At 48.3% G+C, this 19,631-nt stretch overlaps 1 protein-coding gene and 1 long non-coding RNA gene across 27 annotated transcripts in view; one reads left to right on the top strand and one right to left on the bottom strand.

Moving 5' to 3' along the window:
* Positions 1-14,151, bottom strand: part of SPTAN1 (spectrin alpha, non-erythrocytic 1) — a 61,703-nt gene extending 47,552 nt beyond the window's left edge. For 12 of the 26 annotated variants that reach the window (XM_082695798.1, XM_082695811.1, XM_082695806.1 and 9 more), the window contains exons 1-2: positions 13,729-13,972; positions 975-1,214 (exon numbers count right to left, since the gene is read on the bottom strand). In XM_082695798.1, the coding sequence (XP_082551924.1) occupies positions 975-1,211 (237 nt within the window). In that variant the 5' untranslated portion in view covers positions 1,212-1,214; positions 13,729-13,972. Of the gene's footprint in view, positions 1-974; positions 1,215-10,537; positions 10,589-13,728 lie in introns of all 26 variants that reach the window. The other 14 variants (XM_082695795.1, XM_082695804.1, XM_082695792.1 and 11 more) reach the window with 7 other exon arrangements.
* LOC309846615 lies at positions 7,721-11,967 on the top strand. The gene is made up of 2 exons (XR_014302013.1): positions 7,721-9,382; positions 9,599-11,967. It is a non-coding gene; the product is annotated as an uncharacterized lncRNA (long non-coding RNA).
* Positions 14,152-19,631: the final 5,480 nt, after the last annotated feature.

Here is a 19,631-nt window from a genome sequence, read left to right as displayed (position 1 = left end):
TGGAAGCTTGGCCACTGAGGGCCACCAACTTTGCACTATCTTTACTACCAGGAAATTAGCCTTTATGTGGACATCCAATCCCTCTAGAAATACAGGGCCACACCAACAATTAGCATGTACGATTTACTCCTGGATAATAATCCATCCACATTCACTCAGTATATGACACTTTCTTCTCTTCTGGGAGGACTCTGGGGGTAGTAAGAGAACCATGTGTTCCACTTGCTAAAAAAAAGTCCTTCACCAAAATCAATGAGAAGAAAGGCTCTGTCCTTTTTTAAAAAAACAGCTTTACTGAGGCACAATTTATATCACAAAATTAACTTCAGTTACAATTTAGTGATTTTTAAAGGCTTGCTTCTGATAAGACTTACCAGTGAGTTGCTTAAAGAGATACCTAACTATAAAATCTCCATCAGCAACACTATTAGTGTGTCTTTCTCGAAAACTCATTCTAAGAGCTCAACCCGGGCCACCTGGGTGGCTCAACTGGTTAAGCGACTGCCTTCGGCTGGGCTTGGGTCATGATCCCAGAGTCCTGGGATTGAGTCCTGCTTCAGGCTCCCGGCTCCACGGGGAGTCTGCTTCTCCCTCTGACCTTCACCCCTCTCATGCTCTCTCTCTCACAGTCTCTCAAATAAATAAATAAAATCTAAAAATAAAATAAAATTAAAATTCCAAGAGCTCAACCCACACCCTCCCCGTGAAACCACCAACAGTTGCAAGCCAGTGCTTTGAGAACCATCAGCTAGAAGCATCCAGAAAAGAATGCCCCCAAGATTCCACATACATCTTCGTGTGTACAGTATAACACACACACCAAGGGCTTTTCAGAATAGTGAGTTAGTCCTGCCTTATGTCTGATCTACATTCTTCTTGCTCAAGGTCATAATTAAATGACTTTTGTGTGACTTTGGGGCAAAAACATTTGCGCTCCTGAGTCCTGGCAGGAAACTCAGGGAGATGAGGCGCACCTGCAAGTTGGTTGGGTCTTTGTAATTCTCATCGGATGCGATTTGTAGTTTCTCCTGAATCCATTTCTCCAGCTCCTCAGCATCTCTCTGGAAAAACTGGAATCGATAGGAGTCTTCGAGCTTCTGGCGCCGGAGGGTTGAGAGCTCCTTGAAGCGGTGGTATCTGTCTAGGACCTGCTGCCGCCTCTCCTGGATGTCCTCCGCTGTTTCCAGCACTTTGACCCCACTTGGGTCCATTTTCTGAAAAGACAGAATGCCCTGAACTAAGTAAGCACCACACGACCAAAGTGGCTTTTACGGAGTCAGCCTCTCTGAAGGAAAAGAATTACCAGAGAGCCCTGGCAGGTGAACAAATGGAGAAGGGAGTCCCTTCTCAGGACGGAACAATGAGCATTAACTCTAGTCCTTTGTGAAAAACAGCCATCCACTCGCTACGACGCTCCCTCAGAGGACGCCTCACCAACACCACAGCCAAACCCAGAGAAACTGGGAGAACTAGAGCTTCCCAGCAATTCTACACAGGCTTGAAGAATTCAAAGGAAATGCCAAAGTGGTTCCCAAAGAATTACTGAGAAATCCATTCGAAGGTCCTGAAACCTGGTCTCTGCATTCCACTGTGTGGAGCTTAGGAAGAATTTACTCTTACTTAAATCGGGTTTTCTATCTCTCCAGAACTCAGCGTATTATCCAATGAAGAAAAGGGGAGGATTACAAAGTAACCCAGTCCTTAACGTCAACGAGACTTCACCTAGTCAGAGCCCCTGAGGTCCTAGTTCTCGGGAACCATAATCCCACAAGTCTTCCTCAGGCCACCAGAGCGTCTGTGCCAGGAACAGGCTGTGTCCCATGAATGTGCACAAACGGAAAGTCACAGTGCAACTTAAAAAAAGAAAGTGTGGTGAGTTGCACACCCAAACCTAGTAAAAATGGTAGGTCAACTACACTTGAGTTAAAAAAAAAAAAAATTCAGGTTTATGTCACAAATACTTGCATTACATAAATTTTAAAGCAATGGATGCTTTACATAAAAAAGAGTTATGGTGATTACTAATAAACAGGAGGTTGTGCCTCTAAATCTGGATCTGATGAGATACTCAAAACCAGAAATCTAAACACAAGAACAAGAAGGGGTGGTGCCAGGTTTACCCTGCCCTCCGCCCGCCTGCTCCCATGGACGGCACACTGGCGTTCAGCATCAGTTTCAAGTTCGCTACAAGGGCAGGCTGAGGGAGGAAGCAGCACTCCCCACAGTGCTCAGTTGGCCCTAACTTAAAACCCCAGATTTCTGGACACTTTCACCAAATTCTCACGTCAAAAAGAAAACCTGAACTATAGGTGGGCAAAACCCAGAAGAGGCACCCCACGCTCTTCAGGAGTAAGCCTGATTCCTCTAACCTACGGACCACAGCGGGACAGAGGTACAGACTGCTGACGAAGAGCTTCTAAATCGGGCACCTGTGTGGCTCATTCGGTTAAGCGACCGCCTTCGGCTCAGGTCATGATCCAAGGGCCAGGGATGGAGCCCCGCATCTGGCTTCACTGCTCCTTGGGAAGCCTGCCCCCCCGCCCCCGCCTACTGTGATGTCTCTCTCTGTCAAATAAATAAATAAAATCTTTAAAAAAAAAAAGGAAAGAAAGAAAGAAAGAAAAAAGAGCTTCTAAATGTGTCAGTACCACATGACCTTGTGCGAGGCACTTTCCTGTGCCTCGGTTCCCGACGAGGACTAAAAATGGCAGGTGAAAATGGGGCATCTCAGAACCTGTCGGAGGTCAAATTCCATTCTACAGAAGATTCAGAGATTTGGTGGGAAAGCAGAGCAGATAAACTTTCTAGCCCCTCCGGCTGCTGCCCCGTAATTTATATACGGTATAAAAACCGTGCTGGCCAGGAGACATTTGAGAGCTCTTCTGGCTCACCCGGCTGGGCTAACAGGAGACAGGAAGCAGGCGAGGGACCGGGACCGCAGGGAAGACGGCTCCCAGCATCCAGCTGGGACGGAACCCAGGTGAGGTCACTGTTTTTAACTCTTTAGGGATGAAATCAGCTTCAAGAGGTGGCAACAAAGCATCCTTCAGACCTGATCCACTCTCGGACTACCTTCCTAGAAAGCTACCAGATTCCTTACCAAGAGGACATAGGGGATTCTGGCCAACCACCGTCGTCTCCAAACGATTCTCCACATACTGACCCCTTCTTTGGGTTGTATTATTGTTTCTCCACAAAGTCTGGTTGATTGGGGCGCCTGGGTGGCTCAGTGGGTTAAGCTTCTGCCTTTGGCTCGGGTCATGATCTCAGGGTCCTGGGATCAAGCCTCGCATCAGGCTCTCTGCTCGGCAGGGAGCCTGCTTCCCCCTCCTCTCCTTCTGTCTGCCTCTCTGCCTACTTGTGATCTCTGCCAAATAAATAAAATCTAAAAAAAAATAAAAATGTTAAAAGAAAAGAAAAAAGAAACATGTTCTTGGCCACATCGCTCCTATGCCTTAAGATCTTTCATGGCTCTGTCCTGAGGGAGGAAAGGATCCAGCCCTTTAGCAGGGCGTGGTGATCTGGCCCAGCACATGAGGCCGGTGTCAGCTCTCTTCCACGTTCCCTACCCTCTAGGCATGCTGAAATATACTTTCTTCTCCAAATACAGGATTCCCTTGAAAGACTCCACGCTAGCGGGGCGCCTGAGTGGCTCAGTCATTAAGTGTCTCCCTTTGGCTCAGGCCGTGATCCCACTGTCCCGGGACTGAGCCCTGAATTGGGCTCCCTGCTCAGGGAGTCTGCTTCTCCCTCTCCCAAACCCTAAGCTCAGGTTCTCTCTCAAATAAATAAATAAATAAAACCCCCCAAAAAAAGAAAAAAAAAAAAAAGAAGAAGAAGAAGAAGAAAGACCTTAAGCTAGAGACGCTGTGTGCCTTTGTCAGTGAAGCATCTGCCTTCAGCTCAGGTCACAATCCTGGGGTCCTGGGATCAAGTCCCATTTCAGGCTCCTTGCTCAGCTGCAGCCTGCTTCTCCCCCTGCCTGCCGCTCCCCTGGCTTGTGTATGAGCTTGCTCTTTCTCCCCTTTGACAAGTAAATAAAATCTTAAAAAAAAAAAAAAAAAGAGGCAGACTCCCAGCTATTTGCCTAGGCCTCCTCTGTGTAGAATGTTCGGCCTCTCCTCTGCCTGGATAACTCCTATTTATACCTCAACGCCCAGCCGAGAGGAGTAAGCTGTACGTTCTTGCCTCCTCCCCACGCTGGGCTCCACACTCCCTCCTTCCCTCCTCCTCAGATTTAATCACACTTTTGTGCAGATTTATGAAGCACTTGTATATACTTCCCACGGTATAATTAGACGGAGCACCATAATCTTTGTATCCGCGATTTCTGGCATATACGGCCATTAAGAAAAGTGTTGAAAACAACCAACGCTGAGTGCTGGTGCTGCTATGCAGGACACGGGAATTCACTTGTAAAAGGTGAGGCCAGAGCACCATCGTCCGCCCGAGTCACCCTCTCCATACTGTCAAACTGGAATTCCAGAGAAAAGCCAGATTTGTGACAAGAACAGCAAATGGAGAACGAGTGTCTGCAACTAGGTGTCAGCCTGCTGAGCAGAAGGAATTACTAATCTGGGCCTGAGCACATGGCAGTTTTGAGAAATGAGGTGGCCTCTTCACTTGGCCGGGGAGGCGGGGGTGGGGCGGGTGGGGGGCTTGATGAAACAGAGCTCAAGAAGGCCGTTCCGTTATCAACAGACCGCTGTGTCTGCAAAAAATATCTTCTAGCCTTGAAACCAAAATCTGAAGGTGCCCTTAAACAATTAAATGTCTGGGGGCGCCTGGGTGGCTCCGTCGGTTAAGCGTCCAACTCCTGGTCGGTCAGTGATCTCAGGGTCCTGGGATTGAGTCCCCGAGTCAGGCTTCATCCTTGGCACGGAATCTGCTTGAGATTTTCTCTCCACGCACCCTCTGCCCCTCCCCCTGCTCCCTCCCTCAGGTAAATAAATTAATTAATTGATAAATATTTTATTATTTTTTTTTAAGTAAACATCTGGGGCACCTGGGTGGCTCAGTGGGTTAAAGCCTCTGCCTTCAGCTCAGGTCATGATCTCGGGGTCCTGGGATCGAGCCCCACATCAGGCTCTCCGCTCGGCAAGGAGCCTGCTTCCTCCTCTCCCTCTCTCTGCCTGCCTCTCTGCCTACTTGTAATCTCTGCCTGTCAAATAAATAAAATCTTTAAAAAAAAAAGTAAACATCTGTTTGCGGCGGAGCGGAATTTCTGTTAACAATACTTCGTCACAACGGGGCAGAATCTGAGCGTGCCTGCGGGCTGACTGCCGGCCGGGCTCTTGACAAGGATCACGAGCACCACCAGCCACACGGTCTAGAATGTAAACGTGACTTCACGGACTCGCCTACACGGTCTGCTCCAGCCGGATCTCTTATCAAACTCCCACGCCAACTCCAAGTTACAGGCCCTGGCAGGGCCCATTTCCCAGCTCAGGAAGTACCCCTTAGGCAGGACTGTTCTCTCCCACTCACAGCTCCAGCAGCGAACACCACACAAAGCCCTGCAAGTCTAGAGCAACTACCTTGTCCCTGTCCTCTCTGCGGTCCTCAGTCAGCAGTCTTCACTGTCCCCATGCTCTTCAGAGGACCGTCACATTCTGCCAGGTTTTCTCCCTGCCGTCTTTGTGGTTCTTTAGTAAATTTAGAGTTCCTAAGGGACTATATAAAAAAGACCTTATCTTCCTCTTCCTCTCTGACCACAGCACTTGGCACACATTAGAGTCAGTTACATTCGCAACTTGGAAACAGAGAAACTGCTGCCACTTCATTATTAAGTAGGCAGGGGACACAAGGTCATCCAATAACCAAGTCACAGAGCCTACCTGGGGTGAGCCGGGACCCTCTGGTTCCCAGAACCAATGATTCTGCCCATGACTGCAGCTGCCATACTCTATTTTTATTTTTTAGAGATCGTATTTATTTATTTGATAGAGACACAGTGAGAAAGGGAACACAAGCAGGGGGAGTGGGAGAGGGAGAAGCAGGCTTTTCACCCCAGAGCAGGGAGCCCGATGTAGGACTCGAACCCAGACCCCAGGGTCATGACCCGAGCCAAAGGCAGACGCCCAGGTACCCCAACATACCCTTTACTGGTGGCTGTTTGCTTATTCCTTCCTTTCACTGTTATTTTTCCCATCACCACTTTGGATGGAGAAGGAAGAATGCAGATATATTAATTATTCAAAAAATAAAAATTGGGCACCCGGCTGGCTCAGCCAGTGCCGCATGTGACTCTCAGGATTGTGAGTTTGAGTCCCACACTGGGTATAGAGAGGACGTGAATAAAAAAATTTTTTTTTTAAATCAAGAAATAAAAATTGATTTTGCTTTTGTAAGAATGAGTCTTAAGATAGCAAACAATCAGGGTTAAGAAGTTACATACTTCCTTCGTTCTAATCTCTTGGGAAACGGTTTCAGATGAAGAAACAGCAGGAAATTGTGCCTAATTTGCTCCCTCACAGAATTTTCTGACAACAAAATGTGCCATGGAAGGTGCAGGTATGTACGAAACCAGCACAGTGCACATGAGCTTCTGCAAGATGTCTGAGTCCTGGGACGCTTGGGTGGCTCAGTGAGTTAAAGCCTCTGCCTTTGGCTCAGGTCATGATCCCAGGGCTCTGGGAGCCTGCTTCCCTAACTCTCTCTCTGCCTACTTGTGACCTCTGTCTGTCAAATAAATAAATAAAATCTTAAAAAAAAAAAAAGTTTGAGTCCTTAGATTAATGCTTAGGGCATCTGTCCTGCTTCTTCACACACAGGATTCACTGCATTTCTAAAATCCTTTAGCTGCCACGGAAATTTCAAAGAAATCACATTGGGGAGCAAGCCCTTTGTGTTGAAGCCAAGAATCTCTAACATAATGTGGCAAGGGCACCACCTTAGCAAGTCCCCCTGCGTGGGTCCTGCCTGTGGATTTGACTCTACCAATCCAGGGAGACAGTCCAGCGAGGCCCTGCTGAAATTAACCAACCTAAAAGGCCCTCTTTGTCACCCCAGTGAAGTAGAACGAGTCAATTCTATACCAAGTGCTTTGGTCAGGCAATAATGGACTTTTCTTTCCTGCAGATCAGCTGACGTCAGTAGGTGGGAGCTCTGCCAAGCCACCACTGGCTGTCTCTGGGGAGCTGGGCATCTGAAAGTCATCAAAGCTCTCCCACTGCTGTGGGCCTGCAGGATCCTCATTTGCATGGTTACAGGAGCCTGAAATGATGCATTAGTAAGAGTTCCCCACCCCTTAACCTGAGAGGGAGCTGTCTCCCAGTTTATCTTTAGACACTCTAGTTTCCTTGCTCCGAAATGGGTCATTTCCATTGATTATATTAAAAATAGGAAAAATATTCCTATCACCAAGAAATGCTGCCACCGGAAGACGTGTTAGCCTCTCACCCAAAACTCTGTGAGGGAGTCAGTGGAATTTCCTGGCCTCGGCTTGTGTGAGCAACACGTCCCCCCCAGGACCGAGGCTGTAGGCTGCAAGAACTCCACCCCTGGCCTGAAATATGCAGCTGACTGATAAGGCGGGCTCCACTGAGAATGTTCCAGGCCGGTTCCCAACCCTAATGGGATTAACACCTTTTGAGAGCTAGAAAGGAAGACTTTGGGAAATGTGCCATTAAAAAACAATCTCCAGGGGCGCCTGGATGGCTCTGTGGGTTAAAGCCTCTGCCTTCGGCTTAGGTCATGATCCCAGGGTCCTGGGATCAAGCCCCGAATCGGGCTCTCTGCCTGCCTCTCTGTCTACTTGTGATCTAAGAAATAAATAAAATCTTAAAAAAAAAAAAATCTCCAACCACACCAGCCTATCTATTTTACTAACTGCCTAAAAACCCACAGAGGGACCAACTTCCTAGGATGGCAGACGACTGCTTATCTCGAAGGAGTCCCTCAACTCTGATTTTGCCAATCAGGTCCCTGTCCACGGAAAACAGAGGGCAAATGAAGCGCTGAATATATTCTCTGTATGTTCAAGGGCAGCTTCCCATGGAAGATCCTGAAGAAAAAAGTCGTATTTTTGCTAATATTTTTCGCAAAGACCGAAGATGCAGGCTATTTATAAATGCTGCAATGCAGCAGTCAAAATGTTAGCCGCATCATTCAGCAAGGAGTATGAATTGATCTCAGGGGATAAAACAGGAATTACAACTATGTCCTCTATTGTAATAAATAAAAAGACCTTGTCAGCATTCTTACAATACTGCCAGATCTCTGGGAAGAAAGAGAGGGGTCTAAAGATATGGACCTTGGGTAGAAAGTTCTAGCTTAATCCAAAGATGTAACACACCCGAGAATGATTCCTCATATCTGACGCAAATTCACACATATTATCATCTAAAAATGGATTCCTACAGAAAAGCCTAGCCACTAAATAAAAATTGTCTTCTTGTCAATGCCAAGAGACAGCAATATGAGCTAGTTCCTGGCACTGAGGGAATTTTTAAATGCTTGGGCCTCACCTACAGAAGCTATCCGCCCTGCTATGCATGGGCATCCGTCCGTCTCTGGAGGGCGGGTGAGACCCGGACAGATGGACTCCGAGTTAGGCAACAGAAAAGACTGCTGAGGGAAGTCATTCTCAGACCAAAGGTCAGATGCCTCCCACACAGCGAACCTGGCACCTGCAGTGAGTAGTTTAGGGCACCGTCCCGCAGATCTTGGGAGGACGGAGGAATTCAGCACAACTTCCCCGTGGAACCCCAGCAGAGAAGCCACTGGTGGTGAGCAGGCAGGAGTCACGGAGACAAAGCCCCCGTTCCGCCACGGAACGTGCTGGATGTAAGAGGCATCTGGAAAACTACACAATGAACTCCAATTTCACCAGATACACTCTTTTGCAAGCAAAGGGATTTGGGGGGACTAAGGGGATGAACAGATCACTGGGCTCTATGGGAAAATTCATACACATCGCCCAAAGCAAAAGGTCAGAAAAACCATCCCTTGGATTTACCGTGGTTGCTTTGTCAGAGCTCAAAGGTGCAGGACTGACAACGCAGGTTTTTCCCCCTGGCTCCGAAAGCCAACCCATTCTCGAATTTTACAGGTGCCAAGCGGAACTACAGCCACCCATATGGACGGGCTTCTCTGGAGAACAATCCACGGAAGAACCCTTTAGCACCCATTAACATGTTCCGGCAGTGGAGTCCCACATCAAGCTAATGAGCCGCTAACCAGCCTTGCTGCAGATTTCAGCGGCAGAGCGGATGGGAAGTAGCGAGGTAAATAGTACAAAAATGAAGAGTTTCAACCATGAATAAAAACTAGTTTTGCTTCTGTGGATCTGCATGTCAGCCTTCAGACTGATTAACTCACTTCACCTCATGGGCCCGTTTCTGCAGAGGTGAGCAGGGACTTAGCTTTAAGAAAGCAAAAGGTTGGGGCGCCTGGGTGGCTCAGTGATTAAGCCGCTGCCTTCGGCTCAGGTCATGATCTCAGGGTCCTGGGATCGAGTCCCGCATCGGGCTCTCTGCTCAGCAGGGAGCCTGCTTCCTCCTCTCTCTCTCTCTGCCTGCCTCTCTGCCTACTTGTGATTTCTCTCTGTCAAATAAATAAATAAAATCTTAAAAAAAAAAAAAAAAGAAAGCAAAAGGTTCATACTGCATTGCATCAAAATCCAGAAACGCAGAGCAACGTTGAGAAAACTTACTTCTGAATGCTTCCCAAATACTATCTTGCTGCGACTTACCTGTTAACCTGTAAAATTCAGATGAGAGGTATTTAAGTGCAAAATATTGTTTCTGACAATCAAAACAGGGAAAGGTTAAAATGTGGCCCATTTTTATAAACCTCATTTCAGCCAATTCACCACTCTGATTTATAAAAGGGCTTGCCTTGGATTTATCACCCATAATCACTAGAAATTCGCAAAGTTTGTATTTCTCCTTATGGGATATTGAGACATTAATTTTAAGCATTTTTCTTTTTCAAAAAGGTCCAATTCAGCAAACATTCAAAAACTACAAAATGAAATATATACAGGGAGCTTTTTTTAGCCAAGAAAACGCAAGCTCCATTTCATTACAAGGCCTGTGGCAGGAAATATAAGCCGGTGGGAACAGGAAACAAACCCAAGTTTATGATATTTGTCAAATTTAAAAATACTACTTTTACGACACATTTTCAGATTATTTTTTTCCAAATAGCTAAGATAATCTGTTTAGTCCCTTGGTTCTTAAGAACCAAGTAACCATCAATTAAAAAATCAGCAAACATTACATGCAAACACCAGTAGGGTGAGAAGAAATTAATGTATTCATGCCTGAAAGAGAGGAAGGCAAAAAGCAGGAGGCTTTGGAAATTTTACAATCAATGTACTAAGACTTCTGTTCACGTAACACCAAAAAAAAAAAAAAAAACAAAACAATGGAGAAAAACCCCAACCCAAACCAACTGGCTTAACAGAAAGGTCATGCAGGCAGAGTTTTCTCCCCCTCTCTTTAGATCATTCAACCTCTGCCACAAATGTGTCTTCACGGCAAGCCAGGCAAAACCAAAAAGGCAACCCGCTTCCTGCATGCTGGTCAAATACCTGGACTCTGCGTTTACGAAACGATGACAACATGATGGAGGAATGTGGAGTCTAAAGAGGGAGGGGGAAGAGCGAGATAACAAGCTTCTAAGGGCAAACTGAACAAAATAATGTCAAAATGAAGAAAACAGACCATTAGGATATACGAAATACAAATAAAAAACCACATTCCTGGTGTTCTCCCTGTGCTTTTCTTGTTCTTTTTTTTTTTTCCTTCTGAACCCCACCAGGGATTTAAAATGTGGAAAGAGAACTCAAGTTCTCTGTCTGGCCCCTTAGCGGTTCCTGGTGATCTAGATGTGCTGCCTCAGCCAAGTTACACCCCCTCTGGGCCTCAGTTTCCCCACTTTCCAGATAAAGGATACTGAATATGCTTTCTAACACTAAATACGCCCTCCCCAGAGCCACCGCCCAATAAACTGAGACTCCCAGGACTAGCCAATTTCTAAATCCCCTTCCATTCAGTCATAAAATAACAGAGAGAGACCCATGAGAAGAACGAACTCAATCTATAGAGATCTGACTTGGGCCTCCTTTACAGGTACGCGTCCTTACTAAAATACTACTTCCTATTCAAAACCCATACAAGAGGAATATGCAAAAAAGGTGGAAGAGGGGGTGCCTGGGTGGCTCGGTGGGTTAAACCCTCTGCCTTCCGGTCTTGATCCCAGGGTCCTGGGATTGAGTCCTGATTCGGGCTCTCTGCTCTGCAGGGAGCCTGCTTCCTCCTCTCTCTCTCTCTCTCTCTCTCTCTGCCTGCCTCTCTGCCTACTTGTGATCTCTGTCTGTCAAATAAATAAAATCTTAAAAAAAAAAAAAAAAAGGTGGAAGGGAATTAATAACACAGCTGCTCTCCCGCCAGGGCCTCGGCCCCAAAAGCGATCAGCTCTGTACTCCTCCTCGCATTCCCTCCTCGGCATTCCGGCATTCCCGGAGTCAGCACTTGCCATGAGCACAGTGCTGTCTGCTACCTAGTCTGACCACAGCTGCGGCAGCCCAGACCGCATAGCTAGCGGAGTCCTTGCATAGCCCATGGAGGATTGATTACGAGGCCGGCCTCCTGCCCACTAGCCTTCGTGCAGCTTCAGCAGTGACAGGGCTGTGGACCGCATGGGACTCGCTGCTCAGGGTCTGCAGTCAGCCCCTCCCTTTGGGATGAAGGCAGGTAAGGGAAAATAGAGCAAATACTGACCAAGGGAACCAAAAGAAAGATGGAATTTAAAAACCTGATCTTGGGGCGCCTGGGTGGCTCAGGTGGTTGAGCGACTGCCTTGGGCTCAGGTCCTGATCCTGGAGTCCCCGTGGAACAGATGAGTCCCACATAGGCTCCCTGCTTGCCAGGGAGTCTGCTTCTCCCGCTGACCTCACTCCTTTCATGCTTTCTCTCTCTCCAATAAATAAATAAAATCTTAAAAAAAAAAAAAAAAAAACCTGCTCTCCTCACCTAAACCCATCCATCAGATTATTTGACAAGTTCATATTAGAACCCGAGACATACCCGATTTCTCCAAACGCTAGTTTGCTACAAAACCCATGGCCAAGACCAAAAGCATACCCCAGGATGTTACCAATTGATGGATTACTCTAAGAACGGCTTCACACCTGTCCGGCACAGGGCAAATCCTCCTTTGAAGGCTCGTCTCTCCGTGGAGGTCCCTAGATAACAGCTAACACACTTTGAGGGTCCCAGTGAGTCATTATTGGCCCAGTTACTAAAAAAGGCTTTCTGTTAATTTCCTGCAGAGGCCCTTACTGCAGCACATTTTTTTTCCCCCTACAGCACATTTTTAAACTTTTGACTTCAATTCGACCTTTGAAAATCTAAGACATTAGCAGAAACAAAAGGTTAAGGAGTTTAGGAGGTGAAACCTTGGCTCAATAGCTTCAGACAGCTCAGTATTCCCACCGCTCTTCTTAAGATTTTCTGTTTCCTGGCTGCAAGACACCCCCAACCCTTCCATCTTTGATACATTGTTTTACTTAGGTCCAATTGCTATGACTCCGCAATTTCTCCACATATTATTAAAATACTTCAGAGGGTCTCTTTTCTATTCTTCTCTAACAGCCACGATGGTTAAGTTTTTCTAAAATGCTGTGATGAAGACAGAACAAAGGGCTTACGTATTTTAGAATCTATTATATAAAAGAGATTTGACAAAAGTGTTGGGGGCGATTCAATCATCTCAAGCCAGCATTCTGGGCTATTCAGGCTTTTCATTTAAAACATATGCAACCCTTAACCTTAACAAGCCCCTTATTTAGAATATTCTGTCCCAATGCATCAAAGAGACTCTTAAAGGCAATTTTTTTTAGGAAGCATCTTGTCAAATTTGCAGGACTAGCTTACAAACAAAAGGCTGCTCTATCAGTCAACACTGGCGTGGCTGTAGAATTTTTGACCAATAATATAATGTCCTCGAATCGAAGGACCCCCGTCTCGGGTGGGGCGGGGGGGGGGAGGGGGAGGGGAATAACTCGTAAGCTATTAAGTTATTGGATTTGAGTCTCAATACAAAGAAACGCCGCATCTACCTGTTATTTACAAGCAAATCACAACTGGGTAGGAAAGAAATGTTTATTACGAGGAAGGAAAAGGAGATGGCCGGTCTCAGACCTTTCTGCGTCTAGAGAGAAGGCCAAGAATCGCCACAGTGGATGAAATTAAGGTCAAAGAGCCCTTTTCCTCTATGCTCTCGGCTCTTCCTCCCTCAAGGGTTGGGGCGGCACTGCTGTGGGGACTGGGGAAGAGGAGCTGCAGAAGTCGCTCCCCGCCGAGGCAGGCGATCGGGGGCGCTGGGGGAGCGCTCCGCAGGAAGGGGGATGGTGAGGATCCCGCCAGCGGCCCCCGCCCCACCTGCCGCAGCCGGATGGGGCAGGGCGGGGTCGCAGCCAGGCTTGGGGGTGGGGGAGAGGGGACCGACCCGCTGGCCTCGCCTCCCCCCTCCACCTCCGCCCAGTCAATGACATTCCAGCGGCCGGCGCCCAGGCTGGGCCGGGCGGCTCCTCGCCAGCCCACGCTCCCCCCGGCCGGTCGCGGCCCGCCTGCCAGGTCCCCGCCCGTCGGAGGCAGCTGCGAGGCCGGCCGGGCTCACCTGTCCGCGCGCCCGCCCCGCCCCAGGGGCTGCCCGGCTCCCCGCCCAGGGGTCGGCGGCCCTCGGGCCCTGCTCCTTCCCCCCAGCTCCCCGTCTCACCGGCTCCTGCGGGGTGAAAGCGGTGGGTGCGCCGGGATGGGGGTTGCTGAGGGAACCGACGCGCCTCCGCGACCTCCCGCCTCGCCGTTCGCTCCGCAGCGGGTAGTGGCGGCGACGCGCGCGTCTCGCCTCTTTTATAGGCGGCCACGCGCGTTCCGGTGGCGGGCGGGCACGAGCGTGGGGGAAGCGCCGGGGCGCGGCGCGAGGGGCGGGGGCGAGCGCTGGCAGAGCTAAGGGGGCGGAGCTCCCGCCGGCTCGCTTCCCGATGGCACGACGGAAAGGGCCGAGGGCTTCCGGAAGGAGCCGAAGCGCCGCTGCTGGGGGGAAAAGCCGAGTCCCGGGAGCGCGGCGGGAGGATGGGAAAGGAGGGCGCGCTCCAGGGGCGGGGGGCGATGGTGCAGTGGAGTCACTGCCTCCGCCCGGGCGGCGGGAGATGCGGCAGCCGCCCCGCCCTCCCCGCACCTCGGATCCTCCAATCCTGCCCCACCCCGCCCTGCAGAGAATCTTCTGCACCCCACCCCTCCCCTCCGCCCCTGGGAGTCCTGCCAGGACTGCAGCGAAGGGCGGGGCAGGGGCCGTCGCCGCAGTCTGGCCGGGGATGCTTCGCACCCTTGTCTGTAAAACGCCCAGTCCCAAAGGGTGAGATCACCCCCAAACTCTTCTTCCTCCTGCCTCTTTCCCTAGGAGATGGCTGCGGCCGGGACCCAAAGTCAGCCTACTCTGGTGGGGGCTGAGGTGTAGAAACCGAGAATGATTTGGAGCTCCGGGTTTGAGGTGGTGGTAAGAAAAGGCCAAATCCGATCCCCGAAAATAAAGACTAATTTGGAGTTAAAGTCTGTCATTTGGGATTTGGGGAGTTAATAATTTCTTAATTCTTATAGCAAAAGCTTTCTGACAGGTCGCCGGTGGAATAGGATGCATTAATCTTATTTTATAAACAGGACATTAAAGTTCTTCAGCCCACAATTAATTGAACTTTCCTTATGTACCAGGCGCTGTGCTAAGCATTTCATGTGTTACTTTTTCTTTTTCTTTCTTTCTTTTTTAATCTGGGTAATCATTTTACAAGGTAGGTATTAGTTCCCCATTTTAGAAATGAGCACTCTGACATGGAAGATAGGTGTCTCGCCCTAGGTTAGGCAGTTAGCAAGAAGAAAAGCTAGGATTAAAAAAGAAGAAGAAAAGCTAGGATTTAGATCTAAGCAATCAGAACCTTCTCTTAAACAGTCATGTTGTGCTCCCCTAAGAAAGGGAGACACTGCAATGGTGGGTGCTGGGGTGGGGGTGAGGATTTCTGGAGTTTCTGTTCCTTACAGTCTTAGCAGTTTAAGGGTCTGGCTCTGAACTCGGTAGTGTAGCCCAAAGCCCTCCGTTGGGAAGCCCTTTCTCCCCACCCCCACTTCTGCGACAGCTGGGCCGCAGCCATTGGGAGTAACACCCAAATCATTCCTGTGCAGTCAGGCAGACCAGGATCTCCGCAGCTCGGAAGGCCTCAGCCTCCTGGTTACCAAGCAGCCCTGGGCACTGCACCAGAACTTGGGCCCAGGCCCAGCCCTGAGCTTCCTGGTTCTCTGCAGTTTGGCCTTCTTTCCCTGGGAAAGATTGCCTGGGATCTGCAATCTGGTTTCTAAGCTGCCCTTTCCAAGGAAAAATTCTCTTATTCCCTCAACCCATCACAGTGCAGAGAAAAGAAAAGGAATGGCCACACCCCAGAAGCAGCTTTGTAGAATCTGGAGGAAAAACGTAGGAGCTAAGAGGCATTTCCTGCAATCTTCTATATAGAGAAAACAGGACCGAGTAACTCCTCCCTGGGGTGTGCGTTTCTCGAACAGTTGATGGCATCGACAGCCTCTTCTGCACCGGGGAGCAGCAAAATGTTTAATCATATATTCAGCTCTGCGTACAAAATGGCTTACACAATCATAGCTCTCCAAAATTTCCAAGACCTGCTCCAGCAAGGAATGGCTCTCAAGGGCCTGGGCAGGGGCTGTCAAAGGGAGATCTTTCTTTTAAATCACTATGGCCGGACTCCTGGTGAAATGGGGGGTTTTTGTCGCTTTTACCAGAAGCAAAACAGATGCGAGAGCTTTGGTATTGGTACAGAAACTGAGTCTTTTTTTTTTTTTTTTTTTTTGAAAGATTTTATTTATCTATTTGACAGAGAGAGATTACAAGTAGACAGAGAGGCAGGTAGAGAGAGAGGAAGGGAAGCAGGCTCCCTGCTGAGCAGAGAGCCCGATGCGGGACTCGATCCCAGGACCCTGAGATCATGACCTGAGCTGAAGGCAGCGGCTTAACCCACTGAGCCACCCAGGCGCCCCCAGAAACTGAGTCTTACCCGTTGATCTGTCTGATCTGAGACAAAGCCCAAACCCATTACCTCTGGCCCTCTACACCTCCCCACTCACTCACCCACCCCATCCTGCACTTGGCACTAGAAATGAGACACTGAGAAAGCCCTTCTTCACTTGTTCTGTGGTGTGCCTACCTCACCTCCCACCAATTTCACTCTATGCCCAACAAACAAACGCTCTGCTAGGTGTAGGGAGAGATGACAAAGCAGATAATGGCTCTCTTCGTTTTGGAGAAAAACTCAGGAGAAAAAAAAAAAGCGCACAGGACAGTATAGCAATCAGCTCCCGGCTCCTAGTATCCTCCTGAACAGCAGGGGGTAGGACTGAATTCCAAGCTTTTTCTATTCTGCACCCCCCCCCAGGGTTTGGTATGTACCCCAAACTTAGGCATCCAGGTAGTCCCAATACCTTTTCAAGTCCAAGAGTCAACTGATTGGAAATACACAAAATGTAATGATGTTTTCACCTGTTCCAGCCACGGAAAATTAATCGCTGGCTCTCCCTGGAGAAACTCCCACTTCCTCCCGCTTCCCTTCCTCTCTCCCTCCTCCACCCCACAAGCACAGCAGTGAGCAAGCAGCAAGCTCTTACACTTTTCCTCCCCCACAAAGGAGCTGATTGAGAAGTTACCCTGGCAAGTGGACTGTACTTCTTCCCAGATGACATTTTGCAGTGTCACAGCTGGCAAGGAACACAGCGACTGGATGCCCCCCAGGAGGCTGTGATGTTAGGTGAAGTACGCCAGACACAAAAGCACAAAGACTGCACCGTGAGATCCCCAGAAGAGTCAAGTTTACAGAGACAGAAAGTAGAGCAGAGCTTGCCAGGGGCTGGGCTGAGGAGGATGGGCAGTGAGTGTTTAACGGGGACAGGGTTTCAGTTGTGCAAGAGGAAACTGTTCTGGACACGGGCGGTGATGGCTGTGCAGTGGGCATGCACTTAATGTCACAGGGCCATACACTTAAAAATGGCTGAAATGGTAACTTTTTTTTTTTTTTTTTTTTGAAACGGTAACTTTTGAGTGACGTATATTTTACCACAGTTAGTCAACAAAGCAGGGGCGCCTGGCTGGCTCAGTCAGCAGAGCAGGCGTCAGGGTCGTGAGTTTGAGGCCCATGTTGGGTGCAGATATTACTTTGAAAAATTAAATAAACATTTACTTCCTTTAAAAAAAAAAAGGTTGGGGCACCTGGTGGCTCAGGCGGTTAAGCAACCAACTCTCGATTTCCCTTCAGGTGGAGATCTCAGGATCTGTGAGAGCACAGAGCCTGCGTGGGATTCTCTCTTCCTCTGTGCCTGCTCCCTTACCCTCCCTCAAAAAAAAAAAAAAAAAAATCAAAAAGAAAAAGCACAAAAGGGGCACTTGTTGTTGCTCAGTGGGTTAAAGCCTCTGCCTTCAGTTCAGGTCATGATCTTAGGTTCCTGGCATGGAGTCCCACATTGGGCTCTCTGCTCAGCGGGAAGCCTGTTTCCTTCTGTCTCTCTCTGCCTGCCTCTCTGCCTACTTGTGATCGCTCTGTGAAATAAATAAATAAATAAAATCTTCTTAAAAAAATACCATTATCTAACTTATAGATCTTATTCAAATTTTACCAATTGTCCCAATGTTCTTTATAAGACAAACATACAAAAAGATTTTTTTTCTGGTGTAGGTTCCAATTCAGTCATGTACTACGTTTGTTTAGTATAAACATTCTGAAGAAGCTAAAAGAAAAATGTTTCCTGAATGCATCATCTGTTTAAATTCGTATTTTTTTCTTTTAAATGGAGCCCAACTATAAGCTAGAGAGTAAGTTTTTCTTTCTCAAGTAGGCTCTACACTGAATGTGGGACTTGAACTCATGACCCTGAGATCAAATGACATACCTTACTGACTGAGCCAGTCAGGTGCCCCTAAATTTATCATACCTGTGAGTGTAAATTCACCGCTGCTCTCACCTGCTTTCTGCAGTCCACAGGAAATCTAGTGTCAGGAACTCATTTGGTGGGACAGAGAAAGGGGAAGTGAGAGGTTAGGTCTGATTAAGGGATCTGTGTGAGGCACTGCGGCTCCCCTGCCTGTCCTGGCACTGAGAGAGATGACACCAAACCTAGTTAGGTCGCTGCTTTCATCACAGGAAGCTTGAGGAGTAGGGGAAGGAACTCTCCAAAACCATTCTTCTAGCCAAGGGATGTGCTGAGTTTCTCTCCTGTTGGAATTTTCAACTCATCATCAGATTTGCTTTAAAATGATGGAGGACAATGACAGGACAAAAATATGGGTATTCAGCCTGAGAAATGAGGTCAAGCTTGAAAGTAAACAAGCAGGCAAGTGACTGCTTGAATTGAAAAACTGGATGCCGGCCTCAGTATTCCACTTTAAGCAATCTGATGCTGCTAGCCATCAGGGTGACTCTATCGGCCAGCAATCGTTCCCTTTCACGGTGACACTATCAGTGAGTATCAAAAACTTGGCTTCCCCAATGCGCTCCTTTCTTGGTTTACCATTGAGAACCTATTAGGAATTCTAAGCATCAAGTGACGTGTGCAAGACTGTTAAACACAACTAGAGAAAGAACATTCAAATATCAGGAGAGGTGTTTCCTATGGAGTGGTACAGATAGATTCAAAGTAGAATAGAACTCAGAGATCATTTTGCCCAGTGATTTTTTTCACATTGCATTTTTGGAGAAACATTCCCATATATAATCTTACATAGAACCACAATCTATACACACAGCATAGAGAGCAAAATCCCTGTGGCAGAGAAGATCCCCGGGTTCCCTTAGCGCCCCATGTGCAGCTGGGCAGAATGTAAGCTTCTACCTCTAGCAGGCCCCGCGCACCTCAGGTGATCAGATTTTCACGGTTCCGTTCCAGCAGATGGCAGCAGTATTCTGAAGGAAGGGATGCCTTTAAAAAATGTGCACAAAGCCTCCATTTGTCGACCCTGACTGTAGGGCTGGGCCCCATCCACTCAACATCCTGAAGTCAGGGCTTCCCAACCTGTTTCTGGTCACAATACACAGAAAGCGATGGCATCTGTAAAGCACAGGGAAGAGAGGAAGTGCAACGGGCAACTGGCCTTGGGGGTGCGAGGGTGGCGAAGCCACTGCAGGTTCTGCAGGCTTAACAGGGTCTGTGCCCTGACACCCCTGCTGGGAGGTTCTGCCCTCTGGCACAGCTACAGAGCCCTGAAAACTACTATGCTCCCAGCTAACCCAATTCTTGTGTTTTTGCAGGGGGAGGGGAAACTGAGGCTCAGAAGAGGTGAATGACCCGCCCAAGGCCACAAAACCCAGAAGTGAATTGCACCAAGTCTCCTGACACCTTCTCCAGAGTTGTGCTGTTGCATCCACATGAAAAGACTTTGGTACTTTTCCATTCCTGCTAGATAAAACAAGGTCAGTTACTGGTACATAATTCCAGAAAAGAAATGACCAAAAAACAACAATTTCCCAAGGTGAAGGTCAAGAAGACAAAATACAAAGAAACCCTAGAGCTGGGCCAGTGATGTACACAGGTCAAGGTATAGGAATGCAGTCATATCAACCAACTAGATACTGGCAA

Source organism: Mustela nivalis (assembly GCF_964662115.1).
Source record: "Mustela nivalis genome assembly, chromosome: 13".
NCBI classification, from domain to species: domain Eukaryota; kingdom Metazoa; phylum Chordata; class Mammalia; order Carnivora; family Mustelidae; genus Mustela; species Mustela nivalis.
Note: the sequence above shows the minus strand (reverse complement) of the source record. Positions and strands in the feature narration are given on the sequence as shown.